This window comes from Solea senegalensis, linkage group LG10, assembly GCF_019176455.1.
Source record: "Solea senegalensis isolate Sse05_10M linkage group LG10, IFAPA_SoseM_1, whole genome shotgun sequence".
Lineage (NCBI taxonomy): Eukaryota > Metazoa > Chordata > Actinopteri > Pleuronectiformes > Soleidae > Solea > Solea senegalensis.
In genome coordinates, this window is record NC_058030.1 from 22,350,560 (window position 1) to 22,377,764 (window position 27,205).

The window sequence follows — 27,205 nt, forward strand, 5'->3', positions numbered from 1 at the left end:
TTTAATGAAAGCCACATTTATTAGTTCAGTAGAATACATCACCATCATAATCATGACCATCATCATGCCGAAAAAGCAGCAGCAGTGGCAGCAGCAGCACTTCATTGCCTCACATCCAAGACAGACGCGTGTGAGACACCCCTTTTGTTTTTCTTTTCTTTTCCTCTCGCTTAATGATGATCTTATCGTTCGCTCATGTCCTCCGAGAGTCTAACGGCGCTGCTCGTCCACATGTCTTCTTCTTCCAGCTCCAGCTGTTTCTCATATCTCTCCTCCAAAGCTTGCAGACGCTCGCGAGATGAGCTCATGTGTCACACTGATGTGTCGCAACGCTCCACTGGCACTGTTCCTCGTCACCATTAATTGGAGATCCCGTGTCGATCTTGTGTTTATATTTTTTTCATACACATTCCGGGGACTGAGAAATGACGGACTTTAGAGCACGATGAGAATTCATAGTTATATTTACATCTCTGAAATGGTGAACGTGTTGAAACACGTCAGGAAATAACAGGATAACAATGACAACATCAGACTAGTAGAGCTATAGCAAAACACTACAATCGTATTCACATGCACTAGTACACAGTGTCATCACATTAGACATTTTCTATTTACACAATGTTCACAGCTACATTCTAGTTTTGTGTGTGTGTGTGTGTGTGTGTGTTGTATAATTGTGGATTTTCATACCCAGAAAAAGTCTTTGTGTATGTTTTTATGGTATGTACAGTAAGACTGTGTGCGGAATATGGATACGAGGCAATGTAGGGAAAATATATGGATACGTGATTATTGCTCAGTGCATTTCCTATGCAATGCATGTAATATCGACCAATATTGATATATATATATATATATATGTATACTTTCCAGTTTACTGAATTATTTGTGATAATACAGTTATTTAAAGCGATTGGTCCTGCAAATCAAATCATACATTGCCAGAAAATCAATAATAATGAAAAAAAAAAAGAAAAGAAACTAATATTTTTAACAATGTACATCATTGTAGAATAATAAATACACATGTAGTGGCGACAAAGTGTGTACAGAGCTGTCGTGAAATCTTTTTTCTTTTTTGTGCACCGACATCTCTGTAAAAGCACAGTCCGTATCTGACGAGAAGGAATCTGACGAAAGAAAAACCAAAAAAGACGAAGCACAAAACCATCCTCGTGTAGAAAATCTCTCTGTTTACAGATGATTTCAGGAAGGACTTGGGGGGGGAAACAATGTAAAGACACACGGCCATTGCAAACCATTCCCTTTAGTTTGAGGAGACGTCACAGAATACAGCATTGACACATTTTAGCTACATAATATTCATCAAACAAATGGTGACTGTTCCATTTCTTGCAGCACTCGGGCAATTACGTCTCTCACGCTGACTGATTGGTTGCTAAGTTACCAAATATCCCAACTTGTGCTTTCAATAATCTTTAATTCCACTCTAGAAACATTCCCTTTCCATTGTACTCATATTTGAAAAGTAGGAAAAAAAAGCAATAATCAGGTATTTTTTAGGTATTGATTTAGTTTCACGCTGACAAAATAAAACACCTAACTAGCATGCCATGAGACGATGCCATCGACACAGCCACCTCAGTCATGGCTACAGGGTGGATTTACAGTTATGTACCCAGCTCTTGTGCTGGTTGGACTTCACTGTCCTTCTGCAGCTGGGCTAATAATGCGCTGCTGTGATATGCAGTAACATCCCGTTTCCTCGCAGTCCCCTGCAAAGGCCATACCATAAACATGGCTGCCCAAGCAAAGCCAGCACATCCGGGAGGTATTACCCCATTTTCCAGTTTCACTTTTCCCATCCAGTCTCTTGTGGAAGAAGTCCGTGAAGTATGAGGAAGAAAAACTGAGCTAGAGAACGAGGACTGGGTGTGGTTTCATGTTTCTGGGTGTTAAAATGCAATGTTTATATAGGTCAGACGCTGCGGGGGGCCCTCTCCAGTTCATGGGTCCTGCGGTTGCGGCCCTTTTGCCTCTCCTGCAGGTGTTTCCACTTGGCTGCCAGCCCGTGAGCGTGCATGTGAGTGTGCGGGTTCAGCAGAACCTTCTGCTGCTGCTGCTGCTGCTGCTGCTGCTGCTGTTGTGGCTGTTGCCGTTGCTGCTGATGGTGGTGTATTTGTCCTTGCTGCACCAGGTGAGCTTTCTGCCTCCTGTGCTTCCTCTCCCTTTTCCACACTTGCTCGCAGAAATCGTCCATGGTGTTCAGAGTCGGGTGATTCACCAAAGACAGGAAGTCTCTGTACCATAGCTTGTGGTTTGGAGAGTCTCGGGGGGAGGAAAAGTCCAGGGCGGGGACAGCGGCGGCGGCGGCGGCAGCCGTGGCCTCTTCGTCGTGGTGCAGCAAATCCTCCAGGCGCTCGGTGTTGATGACCTCTAAAATCACCTTCAAAAGTGTCTGCATGAAGCCGTGCTCCACCGCCTGGCACAGATAGATGCCTGAATCCCTCTTGGTCAGCGTGCGGATTAGCAGGCCCTGCTCTGTGCGGATGAAACGCTCCTCTGACTGGATCTATGAAGAGATTACATTGGAAGTGAGGGAAACTTTGGAGGAAACGGAGATAAAATGAGATTTATTATTTCAAAATAAGCTTCTTTTTTTTCCCCTGATATCGTGTTTCCCCAAAAACCTTGTGAGCTCCGACTCATGACTGATTTCATTATAGAAAGGTATTTCAAATAAGTCATTTATGGTATTAAATATCTACGGTGGCCCTGAAGTGACTAGGTCGTTTGACAATCAATTTAATAATTGAATAACTTACTATTTATGTCATTTATAATTTCAAGAGACGTCTATGTTAATTATTATGCCTTAATATTGAACAAGTATCGGGTATGTCATGACCTCACAATGACAGCATGAATAAATTAGCCAATCAGACACCACTCTGTCACTCAAGCTGACTTAAGTCGAGTCTGCGTAAATAATAAAGGAGTGTCTACTTTATATAACTCCATTATTTATGCAGACAGACTGCACCCAAGTCATTTTAATTAAAAAAAAATATGGCAGTTTTTGTGGAGGTAGGACTGACCTCGTGTTTGCGGTCCTCAGGGGAGCGCTGATACTGCCAGTGCGTCATGGCCCTCTGAGACTTAGGACTGCATTCCAGAAAAGTGCTGCTGTTCTCCACACCATACACAGTTTTATCCTGGAGAGTCGTCTGCCCACTGAGTTCATCTGGGAAAAAAATGACAAATTAGTCTCATAAAATGTGTCATTTTCAATATCAATAAAGGGAATTTGCTGCAACTAAAATGTGAAGGATCCACATTTCTATCTCTTATTTATAATATTCACTCTTTTATGTACTGTGGCAAATCCAACAATTCACATTTCACTGGAATATATCATTAACTCCTCATCACTAGAAGAAAAAAAATTTATCTTTTTCTTCACGGGGCTCTAAGTCTGGGATTTTTGACAAAGAAAATGTACAATCAAAAGCATTTTTATGGGGTTTAAACTCCTCCAGCTAAACTTTCAATGGATTTCGACTCCAGATTCTCTCTACTTTTCAAATTACGGGACAGAAATGTATAATTAAATGTGCAATTTAGAAAGAACGATGTCATATTAGACCGCAGTCTGACGACTGTTTTTGGACTGAGCCCATAAACAGGGCAGTGGAGTGAAGGGACTGGCGACAGGGAGGAGGCCTGCAGGAATTCTGACCATGTTAATTATAATCTCCACACGGACCAACAACGCCAATCATCACCACCAGAAACACATAAAACACACAGAGACACCACACACCACACACACTCAGCCGGATCCTGGTTGTCTTTCAAACGATTTTCAATGCAAGAAAATCATGATAACAAAACACTCATTTTGTTGTGTAGCTTCATGCTTCTCATGGGACAGGGATACTACGTTGGTAATTCTGTAATATGCTCTGAAATAAAATAAAATACAGTAAGAAAACTCTATTCCAGTCATTTAAAATGGATCGTCCATATTTAAAATACAGTTGTTATCTATATTTTATGATATCTGGTGTATTTCTTTGGCTTTTTATTGTAATAACATATATGTACACCTGCACGAGACAATGAAATTGCCTATAATTATGGTCAAATTGTGCTGTCACACAAATAATCAGGCTTAAAACTATATGCTATGTTGAGTCCATGCATTTTAATCAATCTTTGCTTTAATTTGATGAGATAAAAATGACACTATTTTAATAAATGCCACAGTATTAGACCATATCTCATCTCATGTCATATAAAATATCACCACATTGCCCATGCTGAGTTTTAATTATCTTCTTCGTTTTATCACATGGAAATGGGACAATATTTGCATTAAACCCAACACAGACGAGAAATAAATAAATAATTCATTGTTAAAATATTTGATTTACTTATTCATTGTTTGCTTGGAAGTTATTATCTCATGGGATGGGATGTGAAGTAAGAGATAATAAGGCGAGATGTGTCATCTTCTATTTGCCCTCGCCGTGCAAAATGAAAAATGGGATTGGTAATGTTTAGTTATTTTCTGTACCATGGTGTTGCAGATCAGAGCATTGCGTGAGTGGGTCTCCGTTCCTGATGTCTTGTCTCCTCGTTCTCCTGCAGAAACAGAAATACAAACACTGTCATGACTCAGCAGATGTATATGTGCATGTGTGTGCGTGTGTTCCAGGTATCACTCATGTCGTGCAGACCTAAATCTGTTTACACAGTCACATTATGGGACACGAGGCAAGTCGGAGTAGGAAGTGAATGTAAGTCAATGTAATGTCCTCTGCATGTGTGTGTGTTTGTGGGGGGGGGAGTTTATTTAAACTGTGGTGTGGCTGTGCAGCCACTGTGTGGGCCAATTCAAATAGATAAACCAACAGCAGCGAACTATGGGCAGCCACTCAGCATTTAAGAAAAGCTCTAATTACAGGGTGTGTTTACGAGAGGGGAATTCAAATCTAATCAATCACTCGGGCCTGTCATTTCTCTGGGTTTCAGATGCAAAGGAGACAAAGTTTCACAAACAAAACAAAAAAACCCTCAGGATATTTTCTATAAACAGTCAGAAGCGCAGAAACGTTGGCGACTCCAAAGCAAACCGGTAACTTCACATTGTTCTATGTGCTTGTAATCGGAGATAAGAGTTTCCTGTGGTTGCCTTATTCTTCAATGTCAGACTCTGGAGTAAAACAACGAGCAAGAATAAGATACTCTGCAGCTAACATTCAAATCAATATGCACCGTGGAGCTGCTGTGAGAGTGGGAGGCTCCCCACACACACACAGAAACATGAACACATCACCAGATCAGTCCACTACAACCACACAGCTACCAGACCTCTAACACCTACCTCACCCCTGGTTCACCCAGACAGCCTCCAGACATTTCTAACATGAATTCTCATTTACAGTAAACAAATGAGGTTATATTTCTAGCTTTCTGGTAGAAATATGACCCCATGCCTGCGGCTGGGTTTTGGCAACTATACAAAGCCTTCACTATGTGTAAGTGCGCTTCATCTCCAACTCCAGCACTGAATCACAGTCTAACTGCACATCTGAAATGAAACCCCTTCCACATAATCTAGTTTGGCCTCAGTGTAAACTACAGCTTAAACAAAAATAGTTCTTAAACAAGAAGAACACATGTTGTACATGTGGCATGTTTAAATCTGTCTGTTCATCTGTGTCAAGTGAAATTATCATTTCTTTTCTTTTACGAAAGCACAAGTTAGTGTCTGTACCTGATCAGATGTGCTAAATTATCTGTTCAACTGGCTACTGTGTGTGATCCTGTATGCCTGTACATGCTTAAAGGTACCAGCTAGCTGCATCTGTGGGTCAAATAAAACAAAAACAAACGTAAAAGCCTCACTACCCCTCTCAAAAATGTCTTGACCAGAAAAACAAGGGTCTTTGTTAAAATGTAGATAGTTGTTTAAGTCAGATATGCTGATTTGGACAATAAGAAATGTAGCACTTTTATACAAATTGTCAATGGACATTTTAATGTATATAATATTAATAGTATTATCTAACAGTCCATGACCGTTGCCTCGTCGGCTCCTGTCATTATGTGATATTCTCCGCTGCTGCTGCTTGGAGCAGACACTTTCTTCACCTCTCTCTGAGACACAAAGTTTTACCAAATGGGTTCAATGTTTATTAAAAATAAAACAGACTGTGGGGCCGTTATGTCGGCGCATGAACAAACTCCAACAGCAAGTAAAAGTGCAGCTCTGTGTTCCTGTGTTTTCCGAAACCTTGACACCCATACATTACAACGTTTTTAAACTGTGTGCAGTAAATGGTATAGGTCACTGACTTATATCCTCTTTAGTACAGTACAGTAAAGATACAGTCAAATACAATAAATCAAAGTATCATATTTCCACGTGGCTGACTATTCATACTGAACAAGGTGTTAAGCTGCTCGTGAAACACAATAGCAGGACGGCATGTATCGAGTACCTCTTGGCCATGGGAAAGTATCTGGAGCACATGGTGCCATCCCATGCACAGTAAGGGTCCCTTGCCAGGCAGCATTCAGCACAGGCCTTCCCATAAACCTCACACCGATGCAAAGGCATCTGGGAAACACCGATGTCTGAGCCCAGGTACAGTTGTTGCTGTGCAGGTTAGAGAAGAAAAGGAAAGAGTCATTCAGTGTCTTCCAAACTTCAGTTGTTTGTCAGTGTAATTTCAGTATCACACCTGTGTTTGGCTGATTAAACAACAGTCAAATTTAGGAATGTGGACAGACCATCTTACTACAGGTGTTCCAGAACCCTCCTACCTGTTTTCTTTACTGACTAGCTTGGGCTCTCCCTACATTTTTAGTTGATGTGCTAATTGCTGGTCTGAGAAGGCAACAATTGAGATCTTTGTGCGACAAAACATTGGCTCATCTCACAGCGTTTAAAACGTAAACACAAGGGTGTCTTTGTTCTTTCGGGGCCCGCAGCAAGGTGTGTCACAAAGTGAACGAATGAACGAATAAACTGTTCACTCCCTGGGACACAGGTTTAACAGATAAAATCTTCATCATGTCATATTTCCAGGTTTGACTCTACTGCACCAGACTTATCTAGACACGTACATACCAACTTAGATAGGATTTACCCGTCCAGTGTTTAACAGTTTGGATGGTTTGTTGGCAGACATTGAATATACTGCATACAAGTAGGTTTTTATAAGTCTATAATTGCCTTTGAATAAGATTTTTTAAACGTACTTGGCCTTGCTTTACAGAGGCTGCCATCTTGTGTCTCTTCATGTCTCTACGGCAGCCTGTATAAACACGCTATATGAAGAAGAGTGGCTCCACCAATGAAGACAAATGAGGAAAAGGTAGAGTGTGGAAGAGTAGATAGTTGTGAAATAGTGTTTCTTATCGTATCAGGTATGTGAGGGCCACTGTACTTCCTCAAGGCATTTGGGTTTGTTGCGTTTGTTGCATTCTGCAGTCTCAACTTTAGCTGTCACTAGTTATTTTACACTGTGCCTTTAATGTATCGATAACATGAGTAATAAGAACTATGATCAATACCTGTTTAGCTGAAAGTTCCATGGCTGTAATGGCTGTTGGCTCCTGTAGCAAATAAAACGTGACTGATTAGACACAATGTAATGATTGCCAGTCATCTTTGAGTCTGGCACGTTGAGTTAAGCATGTCATGAGAGAATAGCTTACTCTAAAGACAGTCATTTCTTCCAACAGGACTTCTTCCAGGTCATGCCAGGAGCCTCTGGGGACGGACACCACTTTCAGAACTGTCCCCATGTCTAGCACACAATGGAGGAGTTAATGTCAACTCATCAGCAATATTAGAGTTATACAGAATGGCTGAGTGTGTGCATACCTGTGCCTATGAACATGACATCGTATTGGCCGTCTTCTGCTTCTACTTTGTCCACCACTATTTGGGTGAACTGGTAGTCGACGTCTGTTTTGACGATGATCGGTCGATTGTTTATGGGGTAGACAGGGTTGAACATGGCTGGGTGGCTTCTGGCAAAGGTTACAACTTCATCTGGAAGGTCCTTAGTTGTATCAAAACCTCCAAAAGTCTTGCTTGGACACTGTGGAGATGACGGTTTTTTTTATCATTTACAATGAAACGCAAAGGAAAATCAGCAAAATTCCAGTACATTCCACACTTATCATCCTAATTAACTCTCCTCCAGTGTTTTACCCCGGCTGATCCCAGACTACATCTCAATCTCATTTGAGATTGACTATGGGTTTGGAAAGGGTGTAGTCACCTCCCACTTCCAAGAGGCATGACCAACGGCTGTAGATGAAAAGGCCTCTGTATGGAATTGGACAGATCTACAACCCATCAGACCAATGATCCAGATAATGTATGTAGAACAACGAAAACATATCTAGACTAGCAGAGCTGGGTAACTAACCCACAACCTTCCAGTTGACAGACTACCCGTTGGAAATAATGCTACTAAAATACGCAGAGAATAAGGAAGGTATTAATTAACACTGGAGAAAGGTTAAAACCATACTACTCACTGTTCCAGGCCGTGGGTAGGGAACACGTCCCTGGAAGGGCACCCACTGATAGTTAGGTCCATCTCTGTGAGCGTACGGACCCAGAAACACTCTCCTGATGTCAGTCATGCTGTACATACATACAGCTGAACCTTTGAAAATGTTGCTGAAGAGCAAACAGAGTGAAAAAGAAACAAATGAGGCCCTAGAGCAAAATACAGATCATACAATCAGCAATTATGTTTCAATGTCACCCATTTACCTGGAAGTGGTAAAAGCTGCATAGATGATTGGGCTCTTGGGATCCTTTGTGCTCATGAGGAAAACATCCTCTGAAACACCCAAAGACACATTGTGGCACATTACACATACGTTCTCCACAGAGAAGACAGCATATTCATCTTTAAGGTGCTGAAGCCGTCACTTACGCAGTTCATCAAAGTGGGTGTCGATTCCATTACTGCCAGGCACAGAGCAAATGAGTCGAGCTTTCAGGAACGTTGTCCACTTATTCACCAGACTCCTGTGGCCTCCTAAGTCGTTCTGTTGAAGAGGATACAGACTTTCAGCTACAGCTACTAAACATAAAGATCAATTTCAATACTGGTCAAAATCACTGGATAATATATTGCACTGGAGAGGCTGTTCACATATAGCAAATGACCGTTTGAACTTATTTTTATAGGATGACCACCTGTCCAGGAACCACAGATGAAAAAAACAGCCTATTTGCTAATTATGGTGCAATTAAGTTAATTAAACAAAAAAAAATAAAATAACGTAAATTATTAAATAGCCAAAACCTGTGAGCTGCTAAGATGCCTGAAGTTGCAGCAGCTTCCCTGAATTAAGACATGTACTAAACAAAAAAAACAAAGGCAATAGATTACAGTACCACTTATTCCTCACCCCAGCTTTGCTGTTTGTTGTGTGGGGAGAAAAAAAAAAAGCATCTCCTCATTCACCAAATGAGGCTTCATCCAGGCTTCCTCTGGATGATGAGAGGTTCAAAACTCATTCTGAGTGGATAAAGACCAGTTTGACCTACTTCTTTGCCTTGGGTATCGGGTAGATGCACTGAAAGCTCTTGCTGCACTCAAAAACAATTGCAAAATGTCCACTCAGTGTGATGTGGACATTTTACACTACAACACATCTGCATCACAGCTCCTTTGTGCACATTATTATAGTGAAAATAATGTATTTGTGTACACAAGAGACACCACATGTGAATCTATGAATAATCTCAGTTAAAAAGCCTGTCTATCTACTGAATCCATATGCACTTCTTTAAGATGCAAATCCCCTTAAATTGATAAAGGTCATTTTGGACTATGGTGTAGACGTGGTATGATTTGTCTGTGTGCCTCACAGCGTCATGTTTGTCTTCCAGACCACAGCGCACAAACACAGAAGCGCAAAACGCTGGCTCATAAAAAAAATATCCCACTTGGTGTTGATTTATGGCAGCAAATTATAATGTGTCTCAAATGGCGCAGGACCAAATTAATACCACATCCTACATAATAGATGGGTTGTCTTGTGATGAGGACAGCAGATTCTTGACATTCTGGGTATTGGGGCTGTTTTTAAGGAAGCAAGATAAGTTAGCTACGTAAAGTGGAAGGCTGAGTTTCATTCACTGGTCTGCAGTGGGTTTGGCGGATTTGGGCTCAGTGAGTTAGAAAGGGTTTTGGAACAGGGAAACAAGTACAAGGCCAGTGATTTAGCATACATCCCCAGGAGCTGGAGGCTGTAGCAGACCCCAGTCGGTGCCAAAGCCTGGCATTAGGATCGCAGTGCCATTGACAGAATCTTTCACTCTCGGGTTCCAGTGACATTTAGAACTTCTGTCAGGTTTCTGTCTTCAGGGGCGATTGTACTGAGCACAACAAAGCCCACTCTTCTCTAGGCTAAAAATAATCACAGATAACAGCGCCTGAAAGCTGCCATTATCAAAGCCACTCAGATGCAGACACTATTTCACATAATGTCCATGTGGCAGCGAGTGTGCATCACTGTCCGTCTGCTTTAGTGTGTGTGCGTTCCTTTGTGAGAGCTAGTATGTGTATGTGTGTGTATTTACTTTGCATATCTGTCCGATGCGAGCATGAGTGGCCTTCCCAGCGTGCTCTCCATCCATGGCATTCTCTCTGAAGAACAGGTAGATTTTATCGTCTTCTGGGTTGTCGCTCTCGGGAACCTGATGAATGCCGACAAACCTGGGATCTGCAGAGACAGAAAGAGATTAAATCAAGAGAAAGTAAGTCAAAGGAAAGTTTTTCATTTTAGCACAGTAGACGCATTTCCAAACTCCAAGAAGCTCAAAGTAAACATAAGACAGTATCCCATAGCAAATGAACCTGGTAGTTAATTTAATATGTACAGTAAATACATGACGTTAGACATTGTCTTGTGAGATTCACCTTGTAGAGTTAGTTAGCAACAGCCAAGTTAGCTCTTTGGCTAAAGCCAGGGTTAAACATTTATTAATTATGATTTGAAGACATAAATGCACACATTTATGTTTGAAAATATAAAATGTGTATTCCGACATTAACATAAAATACAGACAAGAGTACACTGTGCAAGCACGATTTAGCTACGACAATTTTGGTTTCCAAAAACTGCCACACAGGCATTATACATTCCCAGGAAGACGTTGGAAAACACTACTGCCTTTGTTTTTGTTTGTTAACTCTCTGGCTGGGAATAAAATTATAAAAACCAAAAACCTGTTAAAACTCGCTTCGGTCTTGTAACAGTTTCTTAACACTCTCAGAGACTAACCAAACAACTTGTCTGAACACTGATTATTTTTTTCAGAAAATGCTGTTTTCACATAAAAATGTAGTAGTGCGGATGTTTTGGTCAAGTCTTATACAAAGCATAATATTTGAGTCATGGAAAGCGCTGCAGGGTTGTCAGGTTGCAGAGTTTTTTTGGTTTTTGGCGTATACACAAGTACAGCTCAGTGTCATCTGCATAAGATGTGTTCCAGCTTCTTTTTTCTGCTCAGTTGCAAACTATGGATAGATTGCAAATAAGAAAACTCTTAGCAGACACGGGTGCAGCTCTCCATGAGGATCCAATGTCCAAAGTATTTTGAAAACTGAGCTCAAGTCCAGTAAAAACAAATGTGAGACTTAAAAGGGCAATTTTAATATACGTGATGTTTTTACCATTTAGCCACCGGGAGTCATGCTGCTCCGTCCTGATTGGGTGATGCTTGCCGAGAGTGCGGAAAATGGCAAAGTCCCGCCCCATGAAGTCAGCTGATGTTCCGGCATACAGTTCCCCATCTGAGAATATAAGGAATTAACAGTGTAAACATAGTACAACAAGATGGGAAAACAATCTGCGGAGAGTGACGTGGGTGTCGCAGTCTGGAGTTGTATTGTTCAGGGGCTTATCGGTGCAGGTAGACTTTGAATCCTGAGAGAACACATGCAGAGACAGATGTGAGGAACATCAGGAGTGTGAAATTGACATTACCACAGTGGGCAGGGCTGAGAGGGAAAGGCGAGGGAAGAATGAATGGCTGGATAGACAGACGAGGAGGGATGGGACAGGGGTGTGATATGGGGGAGTACATAATAATACTGGTGGGAGTAGGAGAAAAGATCAGGGGAGACGGGCTAGAAAATAACCATCTGGTAGGTTAAACGGTGGCATACAACACAATGTGAATGGTGATGATTGGGGTAAAAAGGAAAGACATGTTCACATGGTCCCTGCTTTATTTGGCAGAAAATGAGGACTTAGTGTGGAGAAAACAACAAAGCCTTATCTGCAGCACACACCCGGCACTTTGAAAGAGATGCATCCAGATTGAAGTAGAGTTTAAAGCGCTGTCAATGAGGGGGTTCCCAGTGTGTAAATACAAACTACAGAGTAGATTTATCTTGTAATGACTGACAGGATTGCACTGTGCTGTTATTCACATTTAATTTATACCTTACAATAGATGGCAGCTAAATTCAAAGAGCAAAGCGAAGGGTGTTTTCCTGACTTCCAGGTTTTTATGTGACCTTGCACACAGAGTGGTGCATCTGGTCATAAACTCACCAATTAGCATGGATGCAGTCAGCAGCTTGGGATCATATGGACTCTTCCCCCGACCATTTTCTACATGAGGCTCCAGTCTGAACACAGTGTCCTGGATGTGGAGCAAAATAGAGCCTTGTGAGCGCCATCAAATGAAAATGTTTCTTTGGGAGAACCATTTTGCAATCAACACATTTATGTTGTGAGGAGATTTCGTGAAATGTAGCTTTCTGACACAAAATTGAATTTAAAACGTTGGTCTAAACAATGTTAGAATGAATCAAAATGTTTTAACAAGCAGATAAAAAAAAACCCAAAACAATAGATAGAATTCGATTACTGGTTAAATACCAGTACATTTAATAAGCACAAGGAAAAGTCTGCGCGAGTGTGTGAGAGCACAGCAGATGTTTACAATCATGCTCCCATCAGCACATAGTGTAACAGAGAAGGATGGGGAATGAAATGAATAAATCTCATCATCACTCACTTATGACTTGTTGACCTCAACATGCATCAAGCCATTAGATGGATTGGGTTTCTGTGTTTTGATCTATACAGTGAGTAAGTAAGTAGCTTTTCCCAGAGATATTTCCTGCCTCTAATTGCCTGTAAATAACAGTCTTATAAAAAAGGAACTACTTCACTACCCAGACAATGAAATGTAGTGCTTTACCCACACGTTAAAAATGAACACACTTACACACACATCGGTTTCATATTAAAGTGATGAATTGGAAATCCTCCAGATTATGAAAGCCTGTGTTTCATTTTCTATTGCAATTTGCTGAATGAAACAATTTTTTTTATGCTTAGCAAATCATTTATTAGGATGAGAATGCAGTCACACCCAATTAGACATGGTTTCAACTGTGTTTACAGGCTTGAACTTAGTACAGTTTTTAACCAGAGAAAGCACTTGGTGAACAGAAACATCTGCCAAGGCTGCTCAGCATGCCAACAACCCCCCATATTATGCAAGGTTAAGATAAGATAAGACAAGATAAATGGGGTCATGTCGTCCCCGGAAAAAAGTGCACGTTGGGAGAAAACATAATTTAAAAGACGTCATAATGTCAGCAAGTGGAGGAAGTAACAGAGATGTGACCATACCTCTGGTTTCTTGCCCACCTCCAGGTAAGAACACACCGGGTGGAAAGCTCCCGTTCCGCACGCGTAGATGTGCGTCTGATTGAATGGTTGCAGCACCTTGATGAAATTTGAGCACTCCCTCTGATGAAGCAGAGACAGAGAACATATGAATCAGGGCGAGAAACTCACACTTTATGCAAAACCATGTTTCAATAAGACGTAAACATTTTAATACATTGCCAAAAAAGCCTTTGTTTAAGCTTCTATTGTCATTTAAGCAGGGTATGGCCTAATACTAACAAGTATGTTTCCATGCACTGTTGAGTTGAGCGACGTAGCTCAACTATGACATTAATTGGGCTACTGTTCTTGCCCCAGTCCACAATTTAATGAATGACGTGTGGACGCCTCCGCTACACTAGGTGGTGATATGCGACTTTTTAGCTTGTCGGTTACAGGTGTTTCCCGGTTGACCAAAAAAACTTAAGCTGATGGCTAGTTGATACCATGTCGAGCACCATTATCTGTCTTTCTTCAATCCATTGACTTCAAAGTGTATAATTCTTTGAGCATAAACTCAATTTCTGCTGTGTAGCAGCTTTTTCTTTTATTTCAGAGTCAAAACCAGGGACGGGAGCTGTGGAACGTACACATGTGGAAGACATTTGTCTCTCAGTTACATTATCTGGGTGTATTAGTGTGGCTGTCAATCTAGTATTTTAAAAGTCCAGTTTTTGTCAGACTAACACAATAATTAGATTTTTGCTAACATTGTGTAAACCAAAAACATTGAATTGATTGTAATGGATTTGTGTTTTACTCCTCCAAGAGGCCTCTTTAGTTCTAGAACTTCAAGAAAACTACACATGCTATAATACATTTACTACTGATTCAATTATTTTTTGTGTGTGTGATTGAATTGTTTAACCAAGTGCTGTATAGATATTCAGATAGTCAACTGATGATTATTTTTTATTATTTATTATTTTCTCAAATTATTAAAGTACTTTTTTGGTTCGTAAAATGTCTGAAATGTTTGAGAATGTTTATCAGTGTTTACCAAATGACTGTATGACTGTATGAATGACTGTATGACAATACTGATAGTAGATAGTAATAGTAATCATATGTTTAGCTATTTTTCATTTCTTTTATTCTAAAATATGTCCAAATAGCTCATACGATTTATTTTTTGATCATTATCTGACCAATATTGATTGTGAATATTGTATCAGCTCAACCATATATCTATTTGTTTTGTCTGTGGTACCTTGTCAATGTGTAGAATATTCAGAGAAACACTGATCCTTTGTGTGTTGACACATACCGTAACCGGTTGAGGCAGATGGCTGCACATCTTTGAGTCTGGTTGTCAGAGATTTCTTCACTGATGCCTAGTGCTTGCTCATTGTGTGAATTGTTGGGTTTCTCTGCTCTCAATAACGTTAGTGCCTTCAGATAATGTATGTTGTGATTTGGCGCTATACAAATAAAATTTAATTGAACTGAATTGAAACCTTTTACACATAGCTCACTCGTTCCTTTTCTGCATCATGCCCACAAGTGTCTGTTTCCATGACATAAGGGGCATCAGCACATTCACTCCCTATCTCTCTACAAGTCCCTTTAATTCTCACTCTCCACCAACTGCATGAAAGAAAGACTGGCCCTCCGGGAACTGCATTAATGCAATCCCACAATGTTTACAGAAAACACACAAAGGACTTCAACTTAGCCATACACAAGAGCAAGAGAGCATGCCCTGTACTGGCCAATGCCTAGGCAGTGAACTAATGCATAAATATTGCCATGATTTTATATTTTCGCCTGTAGGCACTACTGAAGATAGAATCCATAAAAACAGCTTTTAAAGAAAAGAGACAACCTTTCAGTGTGTTTACACAGTGTGTCAACCACACAAGCTGCCCTAAAACTGCACTTGCTCAGATATGGAGAGATGTGATGCTTGGCTTGTCATAAGCCAAGCTCTTAATGCCAAACAAAACATTTTTCGCATGTCGTTTTAACTTGAGGTTGAATGAAATAGTTGGTTCTTGGTTCTCCCATATTCAGAAAAAGACTAGGGTATGCATCATAGAAATGGTGACTTATACGACTAATAAGAGTGAAAAGTTGCTGAAAAAAGTATCCTTAAAAAAGGAGTTTAGGGAAATATTATATAAATAAAATATTTTGTCATTGTCTTTCTGCCTTCTACACACAACTGTAATAGATTGTGTCAGAATGTAAAATGTATATATAGTATAAAAAATATTAATGTCATTGAAAACTAAAAATAGCCAGTTAATCGAGTATACAAAAAAATTATTTACCACTACAGTAATCCTGCTGAATCACAAAGAGAAGCAAGGAAAAAACAAATCTAACAGCTAGTTCAATTAATACTATGCTGGCTGAATACTGTAGGAGATGATTACTCATGCAGTGCTGGTATATGGTATATGATTTCCCGGCTTTATTGTATGGATCCAGTGGTTCGATAAGTGATTGAGGTCATTTGATGGTCTCAATCTTGGCCCCGAGATTATAATCGGACCTATGGAGAGCTACGTGATGTGTTGTCCATATGACTAAACACACTGGTATAAACACGCCAAAACATAAAGACAAATCTCTTCTAGTCTGTGATTAAAATGCCATATAGGGAGTGGATATGTCCGGTGTAAGTGCAAAATGTGAACTGCAAAATTGTCATCAACAGAGAAAGAAGATATTTACAAATGTGTTAGTAACTAGCGTATAAAGATACAAATACACTAATATGTAGACCACCGTATTCATAAATAAACTATGAACCGTCGGTCTGTAATGATTCATTTTAATGAAGCTACTGTTGCTTCTTCACCACTTCTTTACACTCTACACTGGCTTCCATCTCTCACAAGACTAGCTGTGTTTGCGAGCATAGCTAGTAACATTAGCATAAAGAGTCTCACAAGAGCACTTACAGTACCAACTAACCTCTAAGCTCCACAGCTTCTTGCTAACTTGCAGCTAGCCTCTTAGCTCCTCAGCTTCTTAGCAACTATCAGCTAGCCTCTTAGCTTTTTAGCAACTATCAGCTAGCCTCTCAGCTTCTTAGCAACTATTAGCTAGCTTCTTAGCAACTATCAGCTAGTCCCTTAGCTTCTTAGCAACTATCAACTAGCCTCTCAGCCTCTAAGCAACCAGCAGCTAGCTTCTTAGTTATTCTTATTTTAATTGACAATGAATACCTTTCGCAAATATGTGTATTCTATTGTACTGTATCAAATACAATTGTGTCATATTGTATATTATTACCATTATCTCCGCTGAATTGTATGGTGGTAGGCTACATATCAGGCATCTTCTATATGGAAAAGATACACACACCTACTGTGTGGGAGCAGGGTGCAAGGGGACAACCCCTCATTTGCAAGACAGATGGTTGTAACGCTTACCGCGAGATCTTTTCCTGCCCACTTGCACTCATCCCTTCTGGTGGGAGAAGCTGGCCAAGGAATCTGCAACACAGACACATTTCCTGTACATATCAAGAGCAGAATCACTGACTCCTAGAATCAAATTTACAGTTACAGAGTTCGCTGACACAGCTACAGCTTGTGTGCATGCATTTGTTGACATGGGAGCCACGGTGCAATTTGTAATCCATCAGTTTACTTCATTATTCATCCAGGTGTGCAGAGAGCAACTAACGTGCCTGGTACAGCATGTGATTGTGTGCGACAGCCCTGGTTTGAAATATTCATGACGCACTTTTCTGTAGAAACAGAAAAAGAACGTCCCGAGATACTTGAACCTCTGACTGACATCATGGATGGAGATTCGTGCTCAGAAACACAAACAGTAAAGGGATGAAACCAAAGAGACAGACTGGAAATCAAACATTCATTTTACCTGTGCGTAGTCTTTGCTGATATTGAGGAGGTTAAAAGAGAAGATGTGGTCCTTGGCTCCAACTATTAGTCTTCCTTTCTCCTCATCCAACAGGAAGGTGTGGTAAGACGAACTGTTGGCCAGGCCTTCGAATGTCACAAGGTTGTTAGACTCCAGCATGTCTGCAGGGGAAAAATGGAAAGAAAAGATTGATGATTTAATAGTCACTACATGAAAATCACACCATGGAAGCTGTGGAAAATCCTTCAGGTTGATTTCAATTTTATTTCATTTGATAGATTTTTTTTTTTACTTTTAGAAAAATAATTCAACATTGCCAGACCACTTTCTGTGACCACAGATTGACCTCTGCATTCTGTCTGCTCAGATCTAATGTGGTACAAAATGTGCATTTCATGATCTGTTCACGTTGCCTCAAGGGTAAAGTGGATGAATTAAACAACATGAATGAGTCATGCCCTTTTACTTGGATGCTTGTCTCCGTGCCCTTTCCTTTGTGACATTTTTTTTATCCTTTTAATTTTGCATTAATGTAGCTTCTCCTCCCCAAATTGCTCTCAGGTTTGGAAATAGTACACCATGACCAAGCCATACAACTAACAGGTAGTGAAGAAAAGCTGCCAAGATCAGACTGGACTGAAGCCAATATTCAAACTGTCTGCAAGAAGTGACCTTGAAGAACATGGATATGTATACATATATGCATATATTCCTAACAACTGTGTGTCATATTGACCTACTCCTATTTTTATAATAGAGGTGTATTATTCTAAAGCAGTCATGCCCAGAGACTTTGAGTTTGACCACTATCGATTGTTTTATGGCTGATACCAATCTGTAGAAATCAGCTCAGCCAGCAGCCTATTCTAGGGGACAAATGTATGCTTGTTTTGATCATGTGATAAAATATAAGGAGTTTAATTCTGACACATGATACAAAAATTGCTTAAGTGAAAATGGCATTATTGGACTTCATGACCGTGAAGTCATTTAGATTCAGATTTAAATAGAAATGATGTACAAATATTAAATATTTTTTGCACAAAACTTAATTTTGTAAAAATAAATGTGTTATTTGTTGTGTTTTTGTAATTGTGAGACCCACATTAAGATCATATTGAGGGTTTTCTTCCAGCCTTTAACTTAAGATTTATGTCTATTTGTTTAAAATAACATTTGTCAAACTTATGTCTTGGAACCTCTTCAAAATAATACTATGTGTTACAGAAATAACAGTAAAAATACTCAGAACATTTATATTATGCATAAACTGTGAATTGGGTTGTGATAGTTTCTCAAAAAGTGGCTGGAAACACTGCTTTACAACATAAAAGTTACAGTTTTGAAATGTAATGATGCAACAGTCTGTCAAGTGGTTTACAGCCTTTAAAGATGACATTACTACTATGACATCATATGATATATGATAACACTTTTTGAATAACACACACACACACACACAGTCTAATCACATGACGATTCCCTCCCAGCGCAAACGGTCGTACAGTTTTTGGAAACTGGTTCCTTTGCTCTCCTCTTTCTCTCAATCTTTCTCAACGAGCAAATAACAACAAGAGCTTGTGAATGTTTTAGCAGGCAGAATGCCCCTCGCTCTGAAGTGTGTCAGAACCCGAGAGAGTAAGAAGACAAGAGAAAACAAAAGCAGGTTTAGAAGAAAAGAACAGTGGAGATGAGATACCATGGTACTTACTCATTCATAAACATTTAAGCTTAAAAATAATTTAAAAGTTGCCCATAACTCATGTTAAAGAACTAGAGATAAGACTTCAAACTTCAAGCTTTTTAAAGGATACCTAAAAAAGCCCCCCTCTCCTGAAGATAACACTGCCCAATGCCTGATTTTGAAAAAAAAAAAAAAAGTGGGCTGGGGGAGGGATAGGAAGACAACAAATGTGGAAGTGGACAATTTAGTCTTCACTGTTAAAAACATAGTTCTCACGACAGAAATACTCATTTATTTAATCAAGAATTGTACTACTTCTATCAGCAAGTAAATCACTTCAATATTTGTATTAATGATGTACTTGGTTTGTTCGAGTTCATGAGAGTAACCAGAGCCACAAATAGAAAGAAATGAAATACAAAATGTGGTGAAATCAATGAAAAGCAGATATTTGACAAATGTAAAACAGTCATGCTGTGGACGGGGAAAGAACAAGGACAGGATCTTCTGGGTCTATTTAAAAAAAAAAACACAGTGCTGGAAAAACAGTGTGTCTCTCTCACAGTGCCACAGACGCACAGAATAATAGTGTACATTTGGTTGACACCCTGTCTTTGTTGTTATTGCCTTAGTGGTTTAGTTTCCTGTGCCTTGCTGATGGGAGGAGATTAAAAGTAAAATCAAAAAATAAACTCATGTGGCTGTGTGACCCAGCCCTCGGGCTCCGTGAGTTCCACTCCAAAGTCTTCTTAGAACATGAACATACACCTGATTTAATAAGAAAAGAACAAGAACAGATCTACTCCACACAAAGAGATTTTTAGTTTGGAGGAAATCCTTCCAAACCAAAAAGCTGGTTAAGACATAAGACATAGTCAAAATTATTTAAACGCACCTAATCATTTCACACTTAATAATCCCACATTTGTTGTCCATTTTACCACGTGAATGAATTCAGACGTCAATCGGCTGCGTCCTCGTAACAGCCGCTGTCGTGAAAGCTCAAGGTCGTGAAAAGTAGCGGTAAAATTGTATTCTGCCTCGTCCAAAGCTGTGACCCAGATTTATGCTCCCCTGTAGCCATGGTGATCAATCATTAGTGGACCCAGTGTAAGCCCTTCACTGACAGCACGGTAACACCCGCCTGCTACCTCTGACATTCTCACCTGCACTAAGTCTGCGTTTGAGAGTTATCCTCTACATCAGAGGTTGTCAATTCAAAGCCTCCAGATAGAGAAAATTTAACTTTTAAAATTAAATTTAACTTAAGAGTTATAGTTGTAAGTCCAATATATTGTTCAGTATATTTAAATAATATATATTATATTTTTTATGCAGCTGATCACACTCAGTCCTGCAAACATTTCACAATACATTTTTTTTTTTTTGAAAAATAATGGATTCAGAGACGTGAAACTGGTTGAGTGCTTGTCATGAAGTGTGTGGCTCCAACTCATGAGCGCTAGAAAAACTGTGCCAGTTAAAACACAAACGCTCCATCAAAACATTGCAGTTATCAATGATTTATGTCAATGGTTTTGAGTCCGGATGTGGAGTGGGGTCCACCATTAAGTGACCCCAACTAAACAAGTCATATCTTCACTTTTAAGACAAAAGATTTCAATAAATATTATTGAAACAACACTAAATTAATATGAACATACAGTAACGGTTAGACAGGAAGTGAATAGTGGAAGAGCGTGACTGTCAGGTCTTAAGCACAACAGCGAGACTCCAGGTGCTCCCAGCTGTGTTAATTAACTCCGCCCACATACCTGCAAGACAAACAGATACCCCTCTACTGAACAGCCAGCAAGGTATTTATACACACAGCCGATACACATGAGTGTTGGAAGACAGGGAATATTCTGTATGTTTGTATGTTCTTAATCTTAATGTAATTAGACAGTGACACACACACACACACACACACACACATCTGGTTGTTGAGGATTGCCTATGGAAGAAGTGTCCATGACAACAAGCCATTCAACAGAGACTACTGCATAGGCTAGTTATGAAAAGCTAATCACCCAGAGACATATACTCTATGGTATGGTGTGTGTGTGTGTGTGTGTTTTTATGGAGCATGTTGTTATGTGTGTTATTGGAAAGAAACAGGATGTTTCCAGGCCTGGACGGAGGTGGGGGCCCATACATGTTGGAACTGGCGGTTAAGGATAACAGGTGTGTATGGAGCTCTTTTTTTTCCCCTCCCTTGTAAAAACATTACATAATTATTATGAGGTCCAAGACGAAGTTTCATGCTAATAATGCTGTCGACATAGATCTAAATCTGGAATCCAACAGATACAGACACTTTCACACAGGCAGAGGGACAAACAGGTGGAAGAGTCCATGTGTGGCCTGGAACAGGTGGCAGCTGCTGCCCGGCCGTGGTTTTTTTTTGATGTCAGCTTGTCAAGAATCCCGTAAATGTCACTTTTTTTTGCCAGGTGTTCTTTGTCAACTTTCTCTTACACTGTCGTGTTGTGGTGAAGTCATAACCATAGAGTAAACCAACAAGACCAAGGCTATATACACAATACTGCATTCAATTTAAATAGGATAGAAGTAATCTGTGTACAGAGGACAATTTTAGCTCGTTTTCAGAAGTATTCTACCGAACACGACATAGGATGCCGTTGTTTTCTGTGTAACTGAATCATTAGAATCCGTTCATTAAAACTATTTGTTCACAGAGTTGTTCAGTACTTTCCCGGCTGACCGGGTTGTGATGTTGAATATTGAGATTTTAGAAATGTCCTTGCTTAATGTTGGAGATGAACACATGTTTTCAAGAGTTTTCTGTCTTTTTAACTGCTCGCTCAGTACCTCACCAAAGCAGGCACTAAAAAAAAGCACCAGGTACTGAACCCAATGGAAAAGCAAAAGAAGACGAAAGGCTAACAACCATTCACACTCATATTCACATCTCCGGTTAATCTAGTATCCAGATTAACATGCTTTTCTGCATGCTTTTGGACTGTTGGAGGAAACTGGAGTACCTTCACACAGAAAGGCCCTCGTTCAAACTGGGATTTGAATAGTCCTAGACTAAAACAAGTGGTCTCAAGACTGGTCTCTCTGCACATGTCCTGTTCCCTCTATAGTCTTTTGTTTTTGTGTGTGAGAGACAGAACAGGCAGGACATCAAAAAGTAGGAATAAGAGAAGAGACGGCGAGAGAGGTAAGGGGGCAGATGGAACGGATGCAAAGAATCAACAGTCCCTTGTGAGTCTGATAAAAATAAACTCTTTTACCCTACATTCTCTCTCTCTTTCTCTCTTTGTCTTCCTCAACTGGAGGGCACACAGAGTGAAATCTAAGTGCTTCTCGAAGGAAAAAGGGAAAAAAAAAAAGCACAAACATATCTTAGCAGTACAAAAACCTATGTGAGGCTTGTACTGTACATATGGGAACAGCGATGCTCAGCCCTGGTTCAGCAACTTCACCGGCGTTCTTGCTTCACATGACTGAGTGTGAGATTGCACACTGACAAAACACACTGTACCACTGTGTGTTCTGTCACTGATTCACTCACGCCTGAGGGAAAATACTTTATGACTCAAGTAATTTGTTTACTGTCAATCAAACGCTGCTCGGATTATTTTCTTAGGCAAAAAAAAGCGGTTTCCTTTACTGTCCAATTTCATATTTTTGGACATTTGGTACACATCATGCAAAATGTGACATGGACGAACATAGTGTTTATATTAGATTATTATATATTTGGATCTCCACCAGCTTCCACAATAGAAAAAAGGCTGCAGTGATTAATCAATTAAAGTACTACTTTGATAAGCGATTAAGCCGTTTCTAAATTTGTTAATGTTCGGCTTCTTAAATGTGAATATTTTCTGTGTTTTTGCTCCATGTATCAAAGAAATCCTTAAAACTGGTTCATTGTGGTTCATGTGCAAAACCAGAACATCATCATTTTAAGGTCTGGGAAACATTAATTGAATTTGAATGAAATAATAATCGTTAGTTTGAGTTCCAGCCCGATACGTGACAAATCTGTGAGCCAATGGACGTGGAAAAAAAGAGTCTCCTCACTTGCAGCTACAGATTTGTAATGACCACAGAAATGACTCTCAGTTCCACTACAGGGGAAAAAAAGGGACGGGAGGGGAGCGCACTATTCGGAATTTGAGAAACGCAAACATCCAGCTCTCCGAGTTTATGGGAAACCACTCCATGGCCATTCAAAATGTATACTGTACACACCCCAGGAAACCCAACTCCACTCTGAAGATTCTTAACGTTCTTATGGATTAAAGGTCTTAAAGAGAACTTCTCCATCCTCCAACTCTGATTTAAAGTCTTTTCACTTCACGATGAAAACAAGATTAACAGAAAAACAAAAGCAGCTGTATGTGTGACGACGATAGAAAAGGTATTTGGAAAGAGTAAAACCGAAGGATCTTCTGTACTTTTTATTTTTAATTCTTGGCTGTTCTCCACTTTTCCTGTCTTGGTTTTCAAGAATGTGCAGTTCGTGTGCATGCCTCTGGCTCTGCTCAGAAAAAGGGGTGGACAGGTCAGAGAGAAGGTGTACCTCTGCAGCACACCCACGTCCAATAAAACTAAGCACCATCTCTCTCTTCCTCTCTGGGTGGTTATCAACTTGGACACGTTGTGGTCCATAAACGCATAGAAACCAAATGGATCTCTTTGTGTACCCATCAATTTTGGGGATAGTGAGAAAATCACACGTGGAAATGATCAAATTAATGACGACTGAGCTCCATTTAGATTGTGATTTAGTGTCAGGGTGGATACTGTGATCAGTGGATACGTCGCGCTACAAGAGAGGCTCAATTCAACTGTGCATGGAAACTTAAAGCCATGTAATCGAGCGACTGGTCCTCGTCCCAGGATACAAGCGCGAGTGGGAAATCGATTTATTGAATGAAGTGTGTCTGACTCAATATGTGCTTTTTCCAGCTTGTTAGTATCAGACGTTTTACAGTCGACCAAAACAACAGTAGTCCCGAGCATGAACTTCAGCGGGACACGTTCTCGTCTCCTCATCAGTCCAAATATGCACCTGTCTATGTGTACCAGCTTCTTCTATTATTGATCAGTCAAAGCTCAAGGGAGGGGACTGTGGAACATACTGTATGTAGAGCACCTATAGGTCAGATTTACTCCCAACCACATTAGAGAAATTTGACATAGGATACATTCAGTCAGATTGAAGTCATGTTTTAGACAGACACAATAATTCGATCTTTCTTTCCATTGTCCTGTAAATCCACTGCGCAAAGGTCGTATTTATCACGGATCAATTATTTGCCCAAACGTCAAAGGACTCCATTCCAAGTTCCGCTCTACACTGTAAATGCATGGTCCCCCCACTATGTCATTATCACCCAGTCACTTAGTTGTTGATACAGTTGGACCTCAGCTCATGTTTATGCAGCCATGGGGTATCAGTGTTATCCTTCCCCTCCCCCCTCCTCTACTGCCCTTCTGCCCCTCGGCCCTCACTTTCAAAGATGTCTCCTGGGGTTAAGGGAGAAGGCTGGAGATGTGCCTGTGTGCGCGAGCCCATGTGTGTAAGTGTATGTGTGTGTGTGTGTGTGTGTGTGTAAAGGGAAGATGGTATGTACGCTTCAGAGAGCCTAAGTGTGTTCAATGACGAGGGCTGCTGCTCTGGTTCATGCACTTCACTGCTCTGTTCAGATGGACTTAAAAACACGTGAAAGTGGGTGGAATACACCCACAAGGACACTGTGGACACACATGGATTTTCCAAGTATCAAGTATTCCCAGTGACCTGTAAGGGTCAGAGTTCTTTCACCTCATAGTCCCATGTGTCACGGATCACAATTTCCCTCCCCACAGCTTCTCAAGCTGCCTAAGAACTACATTCTGTGGGTCGTCTGCTCCGATTCCGTTCTCTTTGTGAGTAAATCTAAGTCAGACTCACCTGTCAGAGGGATGATAAATCATTTATATGACGATATAAATGATTCACAATGCAATAATCCTGTGTCACTTGCTTAATGGAGCCTGCATTGGATTTAATGAAAATCTACAAATTTATGAGGATAATGTGTCTGCCCAGTTGCAGGCATGAACATTATACCTGCTCACCAGTCCTCTGGCAATGGAACGTCTCAGCCAGGGAGAGTGCCAAATGCCAAATATTGTCCCCGCCGGCCAAAATGCAAATCAGGCCTAATGGAAATATTAAATGTGACGTTGAAAGCCAAATAACCAAGACTAGCAAGGCTGTTTCCTGGAAGCTCCACTCATAACAGAGATATCACTGAATGGGTGTGTTTCCCCAGACTAACAGCATCGCTAATGCTCACAGGTATCATTAGCTACCTACAGATGGCCATGTGTGTGTGTGTGTGTGTGTGCATGAGTATGCTTGTGTGTATAATTATGGATCTCCGAGTGCTGAGCGAGAGACATTTCTCTTAGGGAAAGCCATCTGCTGAAACAGACCTGTTCCATTCATCCTGAATATAACAATGCAGGAAAGACCAGAATATAAAAATGATCCAGGGGGGGTGGAAGGAAAAAGCAAAGGGAGAGAGGGATAAATGATACTAAACTGCCAGGGAGTCTTTGTCTGGCACCACTTTTCATCACAAAACTGACATTGGCTCTTCATCAGAGAGGGACAGAGAGGCAGGAAGACACAGTCCATCAGTGACACACATCTGTAATAAACCATGGGACAGGAGGACGACTCTTTTCACTTCGTTCAATCTTAAATGTACCTGCTCTACTTAAATAAAATAACTGAGCATATGAATAATATGTCGTGAACCAGTACAGAGCGTTCCATCATAATAACATATTTTTTTAATCAGCTAAATCAAATTTATAGATAAGAGTTATGTGCATTAACTTTAAATTGAAACTTTACGCAGATGTCTGCAAGTGATTTTAATTTCACTGACTGAAATCCTAGCCGCAAGATATTAATCTAACTGTAACACAAGCAGAACCACACAGCTAGCTAATAAGCCATGAAGCTTGACGAGCCTTGTAAAGAATTGATTTATTTGTGTCGCCACGGTTTTTCTTAGTTGGTATTTTTACAGGTAAACAGAGCAGAAGGAGCTCTTTTCCTCAGAGGACGCAGGATCGTGACCTTTAATCACTTCATCGGCACAACTGCAGCTTCAAATTAGGATCAAACCATGCGACTGTATGACATCTGTAAACATTTGAATTATACAAGGAACTCACCTTTGTAGAAAAGTTTTAGTCTTGGGACGTTGTTCTTGGTCTGGGTCTGTTGGGATCCACTTCCCTCCACACTGAGTAGAACCATCCCAACCAGCAGCCCAACGCTGCCCCAGTGAAAGCCCATGTCTTGGGGCAAGAATGTCCAGATGGGTGCTTTAAATGTACAGCTCCAGGGCAGCAAAACAAATGCTGTTCCTGTTGTCTGGTGATTACTATGAAAAAATGACGAGGGGTCAGCAGTCCAGACTGGTTCTCACCAGGTATCACCCCCTGCGGAACTGAACGTCCCTTTCCTGTTCCAGGGGTCAAAAGCTAAAATTAGAGTCCAACTCCAGGGGAGACAGAACCTGTAAAGTAAGAGTTGGGGGTTATGGGTCAATGTCACTGCAAGTGAGTCTCCCACACCAGTCCACAAGTCCAAGGTATACTGAACCAAACTGAGGTCTTCACCATGCTAAATGATACGACGCATGAGAGGATCGGGGTTCATCTGCCATAGTTTTCTGCCCCGGTTTCTAACCAGCATGACGCTCTGTCTGAACTGCAATCCACAACAACGCTGAGTCTCTACCTTCAGCTACAGAAACAGGTCCAGTTTGTTTCAGATGATAATCCACTGAGCAAAATCTGCACTGACTCTGTTTACTTATCTGCCACTCTCTCTTTCTCTCTCTCTCTACTTAACATTGGTCTGGATTAGTACGGCTCTGGTCTGTCCCCACAGCAGCAAGGCACACAGTGCAACTGAGAACAGCT

At 40.5% G+C, this 27,205-nt stretch overlaps 1 protein-coding gene across 1 annotated transcript; it reads right to left on the reverse strand.

Moving 5' to 3' along the window:
* On the reverse strand, positions 1–27,205 carry sema3ab (sema domain, immunoglobulin domain (Ig), short basic domain, secreted, (semaphorin) 3Ab). Its single transcript, XM_044036074.1, has 17 exons — positions 26,450–27,205; positions 17,548–17,708; positions 17,091–17,153; positions 13,669–13,788; positions 12,577–12,667; positions 11,691–11,810; positions 10,595–10,737; positions 8,937–9,051; positions 8,771–8,840; positions 8,530–8,674; positions 7,865–8,084; positions 7,696–7,787; positions 7,552–7,593; positions 6,474–6,631; positions 4,544–4,611; positions 3,063–3,208; positions 1–2,536 (listed from the first exon to the last, which is right to left on the reverse strand). Exons 1-17 carry the CDS (start codon positions 26,571–26,573, stop codon positions 1,943–1,945), a joined length of 2,472 nt encoding a protein of 823 aa, XP_043892009.1. The 5' UTR covers positions 26,574–27,205; the 3' UTR covers positions 1–1,942.

Excerpts from the sequence above, each read along its gene's own strand:
- sema3ab (XM_044036074.1), bottom strand. The coding sequence starts at position 26,573 with ATGGGCTTTCACTGGGGCAGCGTTGGGCTGCTGGTTGGGATGGTTCTA. Across the intron at positions 12,668-13,668 it reads AGGTGGGCAAGAAACCAGAG|GACACTGTGTTCAGACTGGA; the intron begins GTATGGTCACAT and ends CTCCACATCCAG. Across the intron at positions 8,675-8,770 it reads GCAGCTTTTACCACTTCCAG|CAACATTTTCAAAGGTTCAG; the intron begins GTAAATGGGTGA and ends TTTGCTCTTCAG.